Raw genomic sequence first — 18,823 nt, forward strand, 5'->3', positions numbered from 1 at the left:
ATCAACCAAAGGACAGATTCAGCAGAGTACTCTCCCTCCCTCCATTCTAGACACGAACCCAAGGCTCTTGAAACAAAGATCCTAACTGGGTTTAAGGAGCTTGGATGGAGCTCCGGGTGGCCCATCAGAGAAGGGAGCGGCGCAGGGCCCACCTGTGCCATCTGGCATCCCACAGACGTAGGTGGGCAGCATCTTGACTGTGGCCAGCGGGTGGGTATGTTTCTTCAGCCCGTACTCGAACTCAACCCGCATCTTGTTCCGAACGCCCACAAGCTGTTCTTGGGTCAGCCGGAACAAAGCCAGCACCTTATCAATCTGCTTCCGCTGGGCCTGCACCCGGGAGGCCACGGCGGTCACCATGGCAGCCCCCTTGGTGCTGCCGCTCTCTGACAGGAGGAAGCGGACGTCACAGTTCGGGACCAGTTTCCTCACCACCTTGTGCAGGCGCTTCGGGTATCTATAGGCAGGGGTGGTGGCAAAATATGTAAAAACCATGAAGGCCCGGGCCCAGCCAATAGCAACAGATACAGGTGGAGCAGTGGGACAGCGTCCTGGGGAGCCCTGCTGGGCCAAGGCTCACCCCTTTAGTTGCTGGACGGAGGGAGACGATGGGGGTGACTAGGGTAGGGTCCAGGTCATCTGAGGGAGTGGAAAGGATCCTTGGAAGCCTCAAAGAAGTGGTTATTTTATCACCAATATTACAACTAGTAGGGCATATCCACACATAATATACGGGCTTCCATGGTGACTCAGCAGTAAAGAATCTGCCTGCAATGCGGGAGCTGCAGGAGAGGCAGGATCGATTCCCAGGCCAGGAAGATCCCCTAGAGGCGGGCATGGCAACCCACCCCAGTATTCTTGCCTGGAGAATGCCATGGACAGGGGAGCCTGGCGGGCTACAGTCCACAGGGTCTCAAAGAGTCAGACACAACTGAAGCAATTTAGCATGCATACACATATACAATCAATACATATATTGATTGAACATAGGGAAAGGTCTTTTTTCCCCAGCTCTTCCCAGGTGTACATGCCTGACTTTCAGTTACACCTCTGTTAGTCAGAGGGGCTTTCATTCTCCCTTCTGTGTTTTCCTACTGGTATCCTTCATGTGAACATGGCAACCTCTGCCATCCAGTTATTGCCCCATTTGTAATTGGACATATCTTACTTTCCTGTCTTAACGTAGTGAGTATTCAATAATAATGGATAGATAGATGAATATAGGGATAGATAGATGGACAAGCACATGGGTGGATGGCCTTGCTAGTCAGGCTATTGGCTTTAGCAAAATATTCCTTTAAGAATGACCCCCTAAAGCAGCCCTGCCAGCTAGATGAATGTAATCTCTGAATTCACCCTTTGCTGTATAATCTCAGAACCATAGAATATGGTTGGTTCTGGAAACCCAGAGAAGCAGCCTAGTTTAGAAAGAAACCCGGACTCTGCTCCAAGGGAGACTGTCGCGGAGCGTGTGGGCCGGAGGCCAGCACTCACTGGGGATGGATCTTGTAGAGCGTGCCGTCCATGCCGACTGTGGTCCGGAGCCGCACCAGCTTCTTGTTCTCCCGGAGGCGTGTCAGGATGGCTGCCAGGGCGGCTGCGCAGAGATTGGCTGAGCGGAAGGAGACGATGGTACAGACGCGCTGGACCGCAATGCAATCTGCATCCGAAGGCTCCAGGCCCAGGTCTGTCAGGATCTCTCTTGTATTGGCTGGGCCTTCTTTGTACCTGGCCAGGCGACAGGAGTGAGAGGACCACACTGCCCCATCCCATGGGAATCCCCCTCAGAGAGAGTGTTCCCACCTCTCGGGACTGTGAACATAAACAGGCTGGCACATCGTCATATAATAATAATGATGATTTCAACAATGATCATGGCGGCCACCACTTATTGCTCACTCACTGGGTGCCGGGTGCTAGTCTAAGGACTTGACGTGTGTTAACTTAGTTCTCACAACAAACCTGGGGGGAGGACAGTTATTATCCTACTGAGCCGAAGAGGGATCTGAGGCACAGACAAGGTAGGTAACCTGTCCATAGGCACATAGCTGGTGAGTGCAAGGGTCGAAATTTGAACTTCGGCAGTTAGATTAAGGAGCCCACCCTTGTAAGCACCCTGTACTGCACTGCCTTTCATAGAAACTCAGTCCCTGCCAAGCTCTGCATAAACACAGACTCTGGAAGTCAAGTGTCACCCTGCTGAGCTCAGAATCTAAGCTGATTGCAAAGCTCAGGGCAGTGCCAGGGTTTCTAACAGGATCTCGAGTCAACCGGGGCCAGTCACCCTCAGCAGTCAGCTCCCTACTGCAGACCTTTGTGTGAGCTCTTCCCTCTAATTGCCAAAGCCAAAGCCTAATGCAGTCCCTGACAGCAGCAGGTAGAGAAGATGATTGCTGTAGTGGGAATTCTTAACTTGGATTCCACGCTAGGGCCTTAATGGTTCCAGGGATACCCTGATATAATGAGCAAAGTTGTGTGCAAGTGTGCATTTTGGAGGTAAAAGGTCCAGAACTTAGACTCTCAAAGGGGTCTGCAACCTGAAAAAAGTTATGTCACCAGTTTAGGGAGGAAAAAGGCAACAAAACGTAAGAAGGGGGTAAACCTCCAACAGCAGAATCCCTGGTTCCTGATACCAACCAGAAGCCACATGTGAGGCACAACAGGCACTGCTAATCCACCTGAAGCTGTGCACAAGTCTGAAATTGTCCCAGTGAAGAAGGAAGACCTGGTTCCTCCTATGCACCACTCCCATGAGCACACCATGCCTTGGCTGCCCACCCTACCCTCTTCAGAGTCAAGGTGGGAGGGATCCTGCCAGTAGCTCACCTCTCCATGGCAGCTACATGTCGTGTTTCAATCTTGCCCTTAATGTGAAGAGCAGAGGATTTCTCGCCGCCAAACAGGAGGCCTGCCTTGGCCATCTTCAGCAAGATAAGCCTGACGAGTTCACCCAAGTATAGGCCGCTGATCATCTTTTCAAACCTACAATTTGGTGAACAGATAAGTGGCAGCAATGCCTTCGGTTATGCAGCATTCCTTTCCCAAGCCCATGAGCCATGGCCCATGGTCAGGAACACAAGTAGTGGAAAGGCCTCTTTCTGGGTCAGGAGGCCTCAGTCCTTGCCCCACCTTGAGGTGCCCTTCGGAGCCCACTGCAGCTCTCTGAGCTGCATTATCCCCACTTATAAAAGAGGAACACTGAACTAGAGAAAACCTATGATTCTTTTCTGATCACAAAGTGCTTGAGTCCAAGAATCTTTATCTCAAATCACACTTGACTGTGGGGGTGCCAGTCTCAGATCTAAGGAACCTCAACTTCAGAGAATTTAGGTACTTTCCCAAGATCACTAACCACAGCATGACAAATCCAAATTTGAAATTTTTTCCAACTCCTACACGTTTCTGCCCAAAAGAAAAAGATGTTGTGTCTGTCAGTTGGGCTTAGATAGCCTCAGAGAGGTTCTACAATAATGAGTAAAATAGATAACCAACAAGGACCTACTGTACAGAACAGGGAACTCTATCAATAGTCTGTAATAATCTATATGGGAAAAAATCTGGAAAACAATGGATATATGTATATGTATAACTGAATCACTTTGTTGTACACCTGAAACTAATACTATAAATCAACCATACTCCAATAAAATTTTTAAACATAATAATAAAATAAAATCTATAGACACACACACACAATAATATGGGTGAAATGTCCTACCAGGTTACCCACATGTGGACTTTCAGTCTGCATACAACAAGCAATTACTAACTGTTTCCCAAGTAAACTATTCAATATAATTTTTATTCTGCAAACATAATAAAATACAAAATCAAGGACAACCAGTTTCCTAATCAACTTTCTCTATTTCATTATAAAAAGTCTTAAAACATTGCAAAAATAGAAGACAACAGAAAGAAATCCCAGCTGAGCTTGGGACAGTGGAATTATGTTAAGTGAAATGAATAGTGTGAGGATGCTAAAGTCCTCACAATGGACCCAGTTCCTTAGGCTGTGACTGTTCTGTGTCACCAGCAGAATGGGTGTGTGCTGGGGAATGAGTACATCAGAAGCAGAAATTTGTTCCTCGGATATTCACTTCTAGTGTGGAGTGGTTTCCAGGAGGTACTTAAAATGTTTATTCACCAGGGCTTCTTGGGAAAATGGTTGATTCCATTGCTGGGACTGGGAAGTACATGGTGGGCCTGGAGCATCTTACTGTGCAAGAAAATAGGGAAGTACTTAGAGAGGGATGGGAACATGTCAAAAGCACTTAGGGACTAGCTTGAGCTTCCACTGGCTAAATCTGAAAAAAAATTTGATAGGAAGGAATGATAAAATAATGATAGGAAAAAATTATAACATTAAATTATAAAAGAATCCCTATTAGTATACGGAAGTAAGTGGAGGAGCTAGCTCTTCCTTACAGTACTCCTTACAGTGGAATAGCAACTAATAACTTCAGAGGGAATGATGCATCTAGAAATTCATCAATGGACGCTAAAACTAGAGAGTAAAAGTTTAATGAAACACAGGATAATTGCATAGTCTCAAAGAATCTCTTCACCAGATACTTATTCATTACAAAGGGAATAACCTTGAGGTGGAAAAACCTCTCGAATATTCCCTTAACCAAGTGATTTGAATTTGTGTCACCAGGAACTGAATAAATATTATACGCTTCCAGATCTGATGCCCTGGGAAGGACACACACCACTTGTGTGACAGTCCTGCTGAAAATGCATCGCCTGACTCTAATCATGAGAAACGTCAGACAAAAACACGTTGAGAGATCTGCTGTGAAATACATGGTCTGTGTTCTTGAAGACCATAGAAAGCAAAACTATATTACAGAAGATTGAAAGAGGCTAAAAGACACAGCAGCAACATGTAATGTGTGATCCTGGGCCTGGACAATTTTTCTTTTTAAATAAAGGACATTAGTGGGGCAGCTGGTGAGTTTTGAGTAAGATCTATAACTTAGATATTAGAACTGATTAAATGCTAATGTTCTAATTTTGATCGTTACACTTTGGTTGTATAAGAGAATGCACTTGTTCTCAGGTAATACTCTGAAGTATATAGCGGTGAAGGGATACTACATTTGCAATTGTAGTCTCAGATGGTTCAGAAAAATAATTTTATTGAGACGTGTTTATACAGGTGTATATTTTATACAGGTGTATATTTTATGTGTCTGTGTATATACATATACACACAGATAGAATGTTACTATTTGGGAATTTGAAAGTTGTACTATTCTCACTACTTTTCTATAAATCTGAGATTATTTTTTTAAGTTGTAAACATTTTTTCATTCAACAGACACTTTTGTTTGTTTTTTTTTTAACAAACACTTAAAGCTGCAACAACGTGTAAAGACACTATGTGCAGAAAGGAAAGGAATTCCCAAGTGTAGCTGCCTTCAGGGAGCTCAGCATACAGTTAGAGCTGGGGCAGACCCTGAAGGCTTATACTACATGTGAGCATGGGATAAGCGTGCAGGAAGTCTCCATGAGACCTGAGGCTGGGAGGGACTCACACCAGGTGCTTCGTGGTGAGGCCTAGGAGAAAGTGAGGTGCAGGGGAGCCCTGAAACACAAATGAGGAATGTGTGCTTCCTCGGGCTGCACTGATTTGTTCTGTGACCATTCATTCCAATGGGCCAAAAAGGCAGGACTTGAGTCACCAGGTTCATAGCTCTATCCCCCCTGCCTCTGGATTGAATTTGATCAGGGATATGACCTGGGAGAAATCGCTCAATTTCTTTGGCTTCCCTTTCCTCATCTATCTGGTAAAACTGAAATACCAGTATAAGCCTCGCCTCTTAAACTCCCTGTGATGGCGAACAAGTGACAGCTAGGAAGACTCCCAGGTATAAAGCGTACCTGAGTGAGTGGACAGTCACTGGTGCCGACGCCCAGATTACAGCACAGGGTACTCACAGCTGCTTCCCGGGGTTAAGAGAGCCGAGGTCCAGCTCCCGGTCGAACTCAGTGCGGATGTCCTCCAGGGCCCCGTCGTCCCCGAAGGCCCCCCACTCGGTGTTGATGCACATCCTCCCCTCGTCGCCCTCCACCAGGTCGATGTTGCTCATGTCCTCCATGTAGCACGCGTTGGTGCCGGTACCTGGACGAGGGAGCAGAGAGAAAACGAACAGACGCAAGGGCTCCCAGCTGGGCAAAGACAGAGGAAACCCTCAACCGCCCGAGAGTCCTCTGAATGCACCACAAAGTGCTTTTGATCCACTCCCGGGGCTGGTTCTTGCTGAGGGAAGCAGCTTTGGCCAGCCCGGGAGTTCATGAGGAATAAAGCTGACATGTCAAGTCCACACTTGTCAGGGTGTTAATGGTCTGCTGTTATGAATGGAGTCAATTGTGAAGAAGTCCCTGATGAATATGTATGAAAGCTGACAGAGCACATTTACGGAGAGGAGGATGAGTAACCTGAATCTTCTGTTTTCAAAAATTCACCGACTCACTAATATTTTTAATCTTTCCCCTGTGCTACTTAGCCTCTTCTCTATTTGATACTAAAAATATTCCTTACTCATACCTGCCGCAAATTGTCCCTAGCATAAGCTACATCCTTATCTTTGACAGTGATGAGCTATTGCATAAGAGAGCAACATGCATTATTCAAACATAAATTCACTGCAAGGAAATGCCTCAAACACTTGAGTAGTGAGGAGTGGCTTACAGATAGGCACAACCTGTTTGAGACATATTGGGATGATGGAAACGTTCCAGCTGGACTGTGGTGATGATTACAAAACTCTATAAATTCACTAAAATCACTAATTATTACCTAAATGAGAGGGGTTTTATGCTTCAAACCCTATGCTTCAAAGATAGTCTGTCTTTGTTTGGCCTTGACATGTGGCATGTGGGATCTTAGTTGGCCAACCAGGGGCCAAACTTGTGCCCCCTGCAGTGGAAATGTGGGGTCTTAACTGCAGGATTACCAGGGAAGTCCCAATAAAGCTATTTTGTTGGTGTGTGTTGTTGTTGTTTTAATTTTAAGTATCTTTCCCTGGCTGATATTTAGGTCTCAGGATTTTAAAGGCAACATGAGAAATAAGAGATTTAGGCAATCAGATTGTAATACAATATTTGGAAAAGGCTTAAAGTACAGACACTGGCACCCAATTAGCAGGTTATCAGACAGAATCAGTAAGACAGGCACAGCCAACTATAGCAGGTGCCATGCCGGGCAAGCGCCAGGCCCATTCTGAGATACAGGGCTCCAGAAACTGGAAGGCAAATCAAGACCCCCAGATGTAAAGATCCTGCTCTTTGGGCAAGTCAGACTGAGGAGACTGAGATGCAAATTAGGAAAAAACAATTCAGAAAACTTTCCCCAACAGTAGTAAAGGAATAGGAGGGTTGAAGGGACATTTGAGAACAGCCTATAAATCTGGTCCATTTGGCCTTACTGACCCCACACAGCCCTTTTCATGGACCCCTCCAGGAGGGCCCCCTTCCAGCTCAGGTGTTGAGACCACCCACAGACACTCCCACTTTGCTGTGGTCTCCCTGGTCCTGCGCCACAGAGCGCAGTGGCCTCTTGGCTGGCCTTACCCCCAGTAGTTGATTCTCTACACAGCAACCAAATGAGCTTTTGCAAAATGCACACCCCACTTGTCCATCCACCACCCAAAGTCCTCTAGTGCCTCATCTCCTGTGGGTTTAAAGTCAAAGACCTTCCAGGGACTGTGTCCCATGTCCTCGGTGATCTGCCCGGTCCCAGCCACTCTTTCTCACCCGAATGGCCTTCTACTCTCAGCCTCTCTTGCTTTGATTCACAACCATTCAGCCTTTTAGGGCTCCTCGAGCAGCCCAGACTCGTTCCCCTGTCACAGGCCACAGGATTCGCTTCCTCTCCATCTCTGCTCTGCTCGCTCCTCCTCATCACTGAGGTCCCTGCTCAAATGTCACCCCTCAGTGAGGTCTCACCTCACAACCCCACTACCCTCACTCTCAGTCTCATCACCCTGGTTTATATTCCTCATCACACTAACCACCTGAAATATGATTTGTTTAGGCCTTTTTGGTCTCTCACCCACCTCTGCACTGAAAATTTCATGAGTACAGGAATCTTTGGGACTCTCACCATCAAGCATCCAACACAGAGCCCAAGGCCCAGCACACAGTGGTTACTCAGTAAACACTTGTTGAATGAACGCGTGTATTAATTTTCTATCTCCCTATGTTGCTTCTTCTAAGTAGAAAATACCAATACTCTTCCCACAGAATTTGCTCAGTGTTTCCTAAACTAAGCCCCAAACCAGCCCCTTTCAACCCACCTCCAAAGAGCAAGGCAAATTGAGTTACCAATGATGACACCAACTTCACAGTAGGGATCGTCATAGGCGCACGTCATCATGGTCCCCACGGTGTCGTTGACCAAAGCCAGGATGTCCACATCTAAGTCCTGCTGGAACACCAGTCCCAGAGGGCATCAATGTGTGGGAGAGAGGCGATATTCCCTTAGTTTTCCCCATGCTGCTAAGTCACTTCAGTTGTGTCTGACTCTGTGCAATCCCATAGGCGGCAGCCCACCAGGTTCCCCCGTCCCTGAGATTCTCCAGGCAAGAACACTGGAGTGGGTTGCCATTTCCTTCTCCTATGCATGAAAGTGCAGGGTGAAAGGGAAGTCGCTCAGTTGTGTCCGACTCTTAGTGACCCCATGGACTGCAGCCCACCAGGCTCCTCCGTCCATAGGATTTTCCAGGCAAGAGTCCTGGAGTGGGGTGCCATTGCCTTCTCCTAGGGGAAGCAGAAGTAATGAAGGTGCCTGGTTGAGAGAATCACTAGATCCTGCCCTCTGGGCCTGCCTGTAAGAAATAAGGCCTTTGCTCCACTGCAGTTGTCTGCCTTCAATCAAGATGTTCTGACTTTCCTGCTGACCCCTAGATCCTACACACCTGTGACTCAAGATGAACTAGCAAAACAGGAAAGAACTGTTAGGGAAATTAAAATGGAGGTAGTCTTGTTTGGCATTCAAAATTAGGGGAGCAGGCCTCTGACTGACTTCCGACCTTGGCAGAACTACATGTCTGCCTGCAAGCACACGGGTGGTTACCAGCAAGTCAAGTGGCACTTTAGAGAAGAAAAGGAGTGGGTCTTGGACTTTCTTAAGCCCCTGGAGACCTCGCTAGTCCCCCAGGGTCTAAGGAATCTTAAGATTCACAAGTTGAAATGAATAGCATTGTAAAAGTTAAAGGAAAACCAGAGCTGCATTTTTATGTGAAAACTGGTTAATAGTAGTTTGCAGGCTGGGATTATAAGCAGAAGCCCCCAGAACTGTGATCTGAAGTCTCACCCATGATGTGGATGCACCACCTTGGACCCCTTTCCCAACTGGGGCTCCAGATTGCTGTTACTCGGGACTTCCCAGTGTTGTTCAAGTATGGATGTAGGTTGTCGGCCCAATTGGGTGATGTATACACTGTTATTCCTCTCTATTGTTTCGGTTTCCTCTGATGACTGCATATTGAAATTAAGTTAAATAATCTTCTAGAAAAAATTTAAATTGCTACAAAAAAAAAAAAAAAAAGAAGAAGAAAAAAGGACTTTCTCAAGGTTTAAGGTTCCAGGAGAGAAAAAGAGCAGTTGAGACTGAGAGTGAATGAAACCCTCGCTCCTGTTTCATGGGTGAAGGCCTCTGAGCAATGAAAGCATGAGGGACAGATCTCCAGGACTCCAGCCAGTGCTTGAAGAACGCTGAGGAATCATGTTTATCCTAGGAGGAATGGTGCCTCCAGGAGAAAACACCAAAGTCCTCGCCCACAGGGACATTTTAACCAGCCTCAGCCAAGTCCTCTCCGTGAGCAGCACCAGGGCTTTCCTGTTCTATCAAGTCATCGAGGGTCATTGCACCACGGTCCCACAAGGTTTGGGAGAACATTTTAAAGCAAAATGAAAACAATAAGAGAAAACATACAAAAGGCTATGATAGCAACTTTAAAGAGAAAAGAGATTGGAAGGGTATACTTCAAAATATTTCTCACATTGTCAGTGTAACAAGTCAATTGGGTTAATTTGTGTACTCAGGTCAGCCAGGAGCATGGCTTGCTTTAATATTATTGTAAAATGTATGTAAATTATTATAAAATGTATCCAACAAATAGAGATATTCAATGAGTAGGGTGTGGAAAATGGGAGAGAGAACCAGACAGGAAAGAAAGTGACCTTTCATGACTCAGAGAGGAAAGGTGAGGCCTGGAGCCTCACACAGCATCAAGTCTAACCAAGACCCCTGAAGAGGCTGTGGCAGCTGGGGAGGCCTCAGGGAAGTATGGGTCACCCTTCAACAGTAATTAGAACACTTGCCACATACCAGGCCCACGGGAGGGTTTATCCAAATTGGCCACATCTGTGCTACAGTGAGAACTTTCTTAAGATCAAGTCCTTCTCTGATTCTCCTTCAAGGGCAGGCACAGTAGAAGACAACCCTTCCCCACCCCCACAAGAGATAAGGGCCGGAACTTGGGGAGCTCCCCACACCAAGATGGGTTCCTTACCTGGTGTCTTTTCATAGCATTGGTCAGAGAGCTCACTACGTCTGTGCCCTGAACTCCCCTCGCCTTAAACTTCTTCGTCCATGAAAGCAGGATACCCTGGGGGAAGATATTAGATCCAGACAAAATAAAGAAGGCACTCAGTTCTGAAAATGAGCTGCAGAAATTTCATGCTTACTACAGTGGGTCCCCTGTAGCCTTCTCTTTAAGTTGAGTCACACCAATTCTTTCATTCCCTTAGAGGCCTTTTCTAATAATTTCGACATGCTTCTTACTCTCATCTGAGCAGTTTAAAATATTATAAACAGGGGCAGAAAGAACAATGGCTGCAGAGTCAGAATGCTTGGGTTCACAACACATTGTACAAGTCATTTAACCTCCCTGAGCCTCAGTTTATTCATCTGGAAATGGAAACATCACCTCCCTGCCTCTGTCTCAGGAGTGTTCTGATGGAAGTACCCGGAATGTGGTAGATACATGATGTGTGCAGAATGTCTAGTTTGCCAGGTCCACAAAGCAGAACCAACATGTTACCTTGTAAGACTCTTTGGGGGACTGAATTTCAACTTGCAAAAGTGGATCTCAATATGCATTATCAATTATCTGCTTACAAGTGGTGTTTCTCAAAGAGTTTCACGTCTAACCTAGCAAATAATCACAGGATTTTTCAGACTGAAGGAGAACTTGGAGATTAAAAGATGCCCAAGGTTACCTAGTGGAGAGGAGGTGAGCCCAAACTTACAAACTCCCTGACTAGCCCCACCCCCTCAGCTTATGAATAAAGCAGACAAGCTTCAGAAAAGAAGGAAGTTGCTCCGAGTATCATAGTCAGTGAAAGTTCATAGTCAGTGAAAGAGAGAGCCCAGCTGGAATGCAGGTTTCTGACACTAACCCCCTCCCCTACACCCCTCTAACCCCCCACCCCCACTTTAGAGAGCAGGTTTTTTTCCCTGCACCACAGCGCCACCTAGTGGTAGCTCCCCCTAACTTCTGCCCTCTTGGGCTATGGTAACTCCTGCCTCGCTGGACAGAGGAGTGAGAGATTGTTTGGTGGTATCCCCTCAAATAGGATGCCAGGGACAATGTGGGACCTGTTAAGGGGAGATATATGAGGGAGTGGGGAATAAATGTATGTGACATATTGTTAGGTGGGAAAAAAAGCTGTACATACAGCATAGCACCAGTATTCAATATAGATACGATTGCAAGGGGCTCAGACAGTAAAGAGTCCACCTGCAATTCAGGAAACCCAGGCTCAGTCTCTGGTTGAGGAAGACCCCCTGGAGAAGGGAATGGCTACCCACTCCAGTATTCTTGCCTGGATATTTCCATGGACAGAGGAGGCTAACAGGCTATAGTCCATGGGATCCCAAAGAGTCAGACACGACTGAGTGACTAACACTTTCATGACTGCAAGGAAAACCCAATGATTCTAGTAGTGGGTGTCTCTGAAGGTTGAGATTAGAGGCTTCTTTAAAGTTTTCAATTCCAACCCTCTTTTCTCTCTCTTTTTTCCCCTACCTTTAAGAAATATTGCCATTTTATCATCAGAAACACACATACACACAGAGAAATTTTTCTTTAAGACTTTTCTGTTTCCTCATTTAAATAAACAAAACAACAACAAAATGACCTTCTCCTTTAAGTCCAATGCCCTGGTCTTCTTTAATCATTTTTTAGTATCACAAAGAATCCTCCTCAGTCACACCCCTTCAGGAAGTCTTCCCTTTCCCACCTCCTTCTGTACCTACATGGCTGATCAGACTCCACCTTCTCCAAAGCCCTTATTTTCATGTCACAAATTTGCATGCAGCAGAATCGTGGTTAAACAGCTATGCCCACTCTTGGTTGTTATTACTAATTCATTTCCTTGTGACTGAAACTTTTCTCCTTTAGACTTCTCTGAAAGGCAGCCTGGGAGGAAATTTTACAAAATTCAAGTAATTCAACTAGAGTTTGAAGAGAAATATTTTCACCTTTACTTGATATAATCAAGCCACCCTTGCCTAGTTTAAATGTCATCTGAAAACTCTCCTTGGTGTACAACACAAAATGGGTCAAATGCTTTCAGGCACCTGTTGGTATTTTTTAAAAAAACAATTTTATTTACTTACTTTTGGGCGGGGGGTGTGTGGCATGCCACACAGCATGTAAAAAATCTTAGTTCTCTGACCACTGATCAAGCCTATACTCCTCCTACACTGGAAACAGGGAGAATAAACCACTGGATCAGCAGGGAGTCCCCTGCTGGCATTTTAAACAACTTTCTAGAACTGTGTCTTTTTGGAAAATCAGTGTGGTCAGAGAGTTTGTGAGCTTGGGCTGAGCAATTCTTGGCTGTGTGGCCTTGGATAAGTCTCTTAACCTCTCTGAACTGCAGTTTCTTCAAATATAAAATAGAAATAATTTTATCTGCCTCATATGATTGCTTTGGGATTTTAATGAGGTTATACACATGGAGAGTTCAACACAGTACAAGTGTAAAAATCTGAGGTATAGTCTATCTTCATTATCCTAATCTTCCTTCTTCTTAGGGCCTCCCTGGTGACTCAGATGGTCAAGCGTCTGCCTGCAATGCTGGAGACCCGGGTTCGATTCCTGGGTCGGGAAGATCCCCTGGAGAAGGAAATTGGCAATCCACTCCAGCGCTTAAGGTCGCTGTTCCTAAACTCAAATAAGAGGTGTTTAACTATCTGGAGAATTGAGGCCTGATTTCCTGACTCCCCCCACTTTCCCTACTGACTTGTGGGAACTCTGTCCTTTCAACGTGCAAAGAGAAGCAAAGCTCCACCTGGCCTCTTCTAACTTCCCTGAAACCTTTACACTATTTTCCTCCTAATTCTTTCTTTAGAAAATAACTAATCAGTAAACCTCAGCCCATATCCTGTATCGATAGGTGATAGTAAATTCCCATTCAATGGAATCCAGTAAATGATTGATTGCACATTTCAATTGTCAGATAGTTATCAAGCAGCTATTAAATATAAGACACCGTGCTTGAGACCCTAGAAATGGACAGGAAGAACAATATAAAATAGTGCCTGCCCTCCAGAAATATCTGTTCAGTTGAGGGAGAAGATACAAAAGCATGAAGAGACAAGTTGTATAGGGACATTCATTAAAACTTTGAAGCTACCATCGATGCACCAGGCACAGTGCTCAGCACATTACAGAGGCTTTGTCTAAGCGTCACTTCAGCCCAGTGAGGAGACAGTGTCCCTGTTTTACAGATAAGAAAAAAAGGGACCCAAGAAGTTAAGTAACTTGCCCAGAGGACACAACATGTCCTGAGCCATGGTTCCAAGCCAGGTTTATTAAATGTGAAAACCCACTCCCTTTCCACTATCCCATAATCAATAAACATCTCAAGGCAACAACATCAAACACATCCCAAGTCAAGGTGGGTCCATGAATTGGCTGTGAGCTGGGGGCCATGACCGGTCTGGGCAGCAAGAGCTCAGGGACCATCACCCCAGGCAGGAGAGCTGATTCAAAACAATAGCCTCCTGGCCCCAGAAAGCTCACTGTCCTGTTATATGGCCCTTTATTTATTTTCACAGATTCACGTAAGATCAGGTTTATCTTCTCCCCATCTTCAAACTGATAATCTGAGGCACAGAGAGGTGGATTACCCGAGTGCCCAGCTGGCTAGTTGCACAGCTAAGAGTGCATCCCAGAGGCCAGGTCTGCTCAGTAACGCTGTCCCTCCAGTGACCCCACCTCAGCCCTCCTCCTAAGGGCTCACTGTAGAAGGAGACTCCCCCGGCCTCCCCCTTCTTATTCTAGTGAACTATGTCGGTGCTTCCGAGTGTGGTCGCCAGACCAGCAACATCCATACCACCCAGTAACTATTAAAAATACAAATCTAAGGCTCCATTGGTTAAGAAACTCCTGCCTGGGGCCCAGCAATCTGTGTTTAACAAGCCCTCCAGGGGTTCTGACTAAACCAAGGTCTGAGAACTACTGAGCTTGGTGGTGAAAACATTTCCTTCCTTGTGCTGTGCCCAGGGTAAATGTAAACTCAAGGCAGCCGTGTCACCATCTTCTCTGCCTCACGTGTCCACCTCGCTGTTTAAAAACAAAGAAAAAGCAACCAAGAAAACTCCTGCTGATCTTTCCCGTTCCCAGCCTGATCCCCTCACATGCTACATTCTCCAGCTCCAAACCCAAATCCTACACAGCCTATTCCCTCCCTTGCACCAGTCTTACCTCTTCTAATTTAGTCTGTTTGCAGGGAAAGGAAAAGGTTAGGCCAAGAGGTAATTTCTTCTGCGTCAATTCTTTGGTCTTCATGAAATCTGCCAGACAGTCAGCTACGTACTCAAACAGCTACAGGGGAAAGAAAGCATAGGACACAGGGCTAAGGTCATCCAGAAACTTGCTACCGAGGACCACCTTCACAGAGCCCCCGGTCTTGGTACCTCTGTGCCGTTCCCTCGGATGATTTCATTGGGCGTTGGGTAAAACTGACTCTCCATCTGGACATGTCGTTTCCCCTCTTCAGAGACTTGCACCTTCAAGACTCGAAACTTGGATCCTCCAAGATCCAGGGAGAGAAATTCCCCATTTTCTATGAAAAATATAAACCCCCCAAAGTTATCATTTACTGAGAGTCTGCTATACACAAGCTCTGCATTAGAAGTTGGACTGTGATAAACATGAAATCTCACACCCTCACAAGCCAGGTATGCCCATGTGCCAAGACTCTAGAAGTGTGACTGTTGATTTGCACCCTCCCAGTGAAGGGCAAAGTTGGGGTGTGACCCAAGTCTGCCTGCCTCTGCCGCCTCACCCCTGCCCACTGAGCCATCCTGTGGGGAATAAATGTGTTCATTGGGAGAGGGGAAATGTGAATGCACTTTAGGCAGGTGGTAATAGAAATGTGCCTTGAGAGACTTCTCTGGTGGTACAGTGGATAAGAATCCGCCTGCTGATTGAATCCACACAGGTTCAATCCCTGGTCTGGGAAGATTTCACATGCTGCAGTGAGACTAAGACCAGGCACCGCAACTGCTGAGCCTGTGCACACACGGTAACTACTGAAGCCCATGCATGCGGAGCCTGTGCTCCGCAACAAGGGAAAATGCTGCAGTGAGAAGCCTGCACACCATAACTAGAGAAAGCCTGCAGGCAGCAAAAGACCCAGCACAACCAAAAATTTTAAAAAAAGAAAGAAAGAAAGAAACGAGCCTTGAGGATGGAGCTTATTCTAGCACACCACAACCACCACAACCAGAGTTGATACTTCACAAAATTCAAATAAGGCAGAAAAGACAGGAGGATTTCAGGGAAGAGAATCCAGCTTCATACAAGCCTCAGTCTCATGGACAGAGAGAAAATACTCTAGGAGGGAAGGGAGGCAAACACCTAATTCTGGCCCTTAAGGAGCCAAGGATGCTTAATATTTTGGGGCAGAGTCATTCCAAAAGGAGAAAATGTAACGTGACCTAGCCCAGTATAAGACAGATGCTATTAATAAGAAGGTAGAAATGACACATGTGTTGGGGTGAGGCGGCCCACCCTGATGTCAATCCATCCAGCCAGAATTCCTGCCTAGGACCCTGCCAGTGTCTTTAGCATCAGCTACAGATATGGGATGGGAGCTCATGTGTGCAGACCCTTGAACCAACAAGTCTTCATACAAAATTAACTGTGCTGGAAAATTGGCTGCGTGTACCAGGCATACTTCATGACATATACCCAAGGCATGTATAAATGAAACTCCATGCACATCAATCTGGTCACTCAAATGGCCTTTTTTTGGTACCATGTGACCCTAGACACAGCTGCCTGAATCTAAGGGACCAGCTAGCCATTCAGATTCATTCCTTGTAAAATGTGAAATAAAACACAGAGGGAAATTGCTACTAGGTGGTAAAAACAGAAATGGAAGCATTTTGCACACCAGAGGTCAGCTGGTAGCCAAAGTGGCCACATGGTAGGCTGAAACTGTAGACACTGGGCTTTCCTGCCCTGGCTTGCGCTGTGTCTGGCTTGTGCCCCTGTTCCTTCTCCACTCTCTAGCACAGCATCTCCCAAAGGTGCACAGGGACTGAATGAGTAGATTTCTGGAGATTCACGATCTCCAAGGGGAGAAGCCTGGGAAACTGTATATTTAGGAATTACCCCATTGAAGTGAAAGTGAAGTCGCTCAGTTGTGTCTGACTCTTTGTGACCCCATGGACTGTAGCCTACCAGGCTCCTCCATCCATGGGATTTTCCAGGCAAAAGTGCAGGAGTGGGCTACCATTTCCTTCTCCAGGGGATCTTCCCAACCCAGGGATTGAACCCAGGTCTCCTGCATTGTAGGCAGACGCTTTGCCATCTGAGCCACCAAGGAAGTCCCCAGGAGTTAGCCCGGGTGAGTCTTATGCTTAGGCAAGTGTGGAACCTTTGCCCCAGTGCAGACATCTGGGGCCCTCAGCTGATAACACAGAGGCTGCTGGTCTCACCCACAAGGCTCAGCCTCCAGGCGGCCTAGGAGGCTGCCTGGAGGCAGAGGTCAAGAAGAGAGGCCTAAAGAATCGCTGACACATTCAAATCACAAGATGGGCACTTCCTGTCCCCCTTCCCTTGTGACTGGTGGAGGAGAAGGCACAAATGACAACCATGCTTTTAAGGCTCTTGTAAGCACAGTCAAGCGCAGCTCCCTGACTGACAGCTGGGAGGTAACGAAGGCTCTATCAGGTTACCCGCCTCAGACAGGTTCAGATGAAGGAGGGGAAACTAGAGAATGGGCCAATGCAGATGGATTTCTTCTGGAAACTGCACACATTTCAGAAATGGAGGTCCCAAGAGATTAGGAAATAATCCTAAAATCAGACCAGGAGCTCAGAGGAGCTCCATAGCACTTGGGACATTTTGGAGAGTTTCAAGCATTCCTTGTACATGACCTCATCTGATGCTACCAAACCTACAAGTTGGTGGACAAAATGGCCACATCTCTTTTACTAATGAGAACAGGGGTACAGTGGTTCTGGGACTTGACAAAGGCATATGGTTCCACAAAGACTCTGGGCCCAGGGACCTCACTGCAGCAGAATCCCTGGTGAGACCGATTGTATAGTGAGAGGCTCTGAGGAGACCATGAAGACAGGAGGTGGCATCTCCTGGCCTGATGAGGAGGTAATTTCTAAAACTTGGTCAGTTTCACTTCCAAACCTTCCTGAAGCAGCCAGCATTCTCCAGACCATCGAAGGCCGCTTCCCCTTGCTTCTGGGGACACACCTCTACAAGAAGAGACAAAGCACTGGAATCCAGGAGGACTCTGAGCTGGTGCTCTCCAGCACACACACCCCTCAGGACTCAGGTGCTTCTCTGAATGGCCCCAGAGGACCCATCAAGGACCACAGTCTTCTCAGCATTCTCAAAGAGCAGTGTCAGAACTCAGCAGAGATTTCAAAGCGGGACTGTCTCTCTTCAGAGCTTGTGTTTCTCCATGTGGTACAGAGCCTATGCTGCACAACCCCCACCAGCAAGGGAATGGGTCTTTCCCATCACAGTTCCCAGGAGCCTCTCAAATGGCAGAGTCAAGCAACTTTGGCCTAGGTGTTCTCCCAGAGGGGCCCAGAGCCCTGCTAATCCAATCAAATATCCCTGAGCGCTTCCTAAACTTTAGTCCTTGCTCCCTTGAAAGCCCCAAAGCCCCTGCTGGAGCTTGGTTGGAGCACTGGGACTCTGACATTCGGGGGAGCCCCTTGTTCCTCACTGCTTTCATCTGACTTGGGGATAAGAGCTCCACCATGGGGTTCTTATGGGGATTGTATGAGACAGTGAGTCCCTAGCACCCCATGACCAGAGGAGGTGTGTAGTAGATACCAATTTCTTTCCTTCCTATGGCTTTACCCAGAGGCTGAGAGTAAAGCAGTTTGATGGCAAAATAACAGTTCCTACAAGATGTTTACATCCTGATCATGGGTCCTATGAATATATTAGGTTCTGTGACAAGAAGGAACGAAGGTTGCCGATAGAATCAATATTGCTCATCAGTTGGCCTAATGTAATCACAGGGTTTTAAAGTATGGAAAGGGAGGCAGAAGGGTCAGAGTCAGAGATCTGAAGATGCTACACTGGGGCTTGAAGATGGGAAGGGCATGAGCCAGGGAACATAGGAAAAGCTGGGAAATGCGAGGAAACAGAGAGACTCTTCCCTAAAGCCTCCACCAGGAACGCAGCTCAGCCACATCTTGATGATAGCCCTTGATTATAGACCCATCTCAGACTTCTGACCTCCGGGGCTGCAAGAGAATAAATGTGTGTTGTTTAGAGCTACAAAGTATGTGCTAACTTATTACAGCACCAAG

General features: G+C 46.6%; 1 protein-coding gene across 1 annotated transcript in view; it reads right to left on the minus strand.

The window, feature by feature from the left end:
• HKDC1 (hexokinase domain containing 1) overlaps window positions 1-18,823 on the minus strand; it is a 40,189-nt gene that overhangs the window by 15,134 nt on the left and 6,232 nt on the right. The window contains exons 3-10 of the mRNA XM_052640066.1: window positions 14,942-15,090; window positions 14,730-14,849; window positions 10,524-10,619; window positions 8,332-8,434; window positions 5,944-6,127; window positions 2,827-2,982; window positions 1,495-1,728; window positions 153-457 (exon numbers count right to left, since the gene is read on the minus strand). Of these exons, the coding sequence (XP_052496026.1) occupies window positions 153-457; window positions 1,495-1,728; window positions 2,827-2,982; window positions 5,944-6,127; window positions 8,332-8,434; window positions 10,524-10,619; window positions 14,730-14,849; window positions 14,942-15,090 (1,347 nt within the window). The remainder of the gene's footprint in view (window positions 1-152; window positions 458-1,494; window positions 1,729-2,826; window positions 2,983-5,943; window positions 6,128-8,331; window positions 8,435-10,523; window positions 10,620-14,729; window positions 14,850-14,941; window positions 15,091-18,823) is intronic.

This window comes from Budorcas taxicolor, chromosome 5 (genome assembly GCF_023091745.1).
Source record: "Budorcas taxicolor isolate Tak-1 chromosome 5, Takin1.1, whole genome shotgun sequence".
Taxonomy (NCBI): Eukaryota; Metazoa; Chordata; class Mammalia; order Artiodactyla; family Bovidae; genus Budorcas; species Budorcas taxicolor.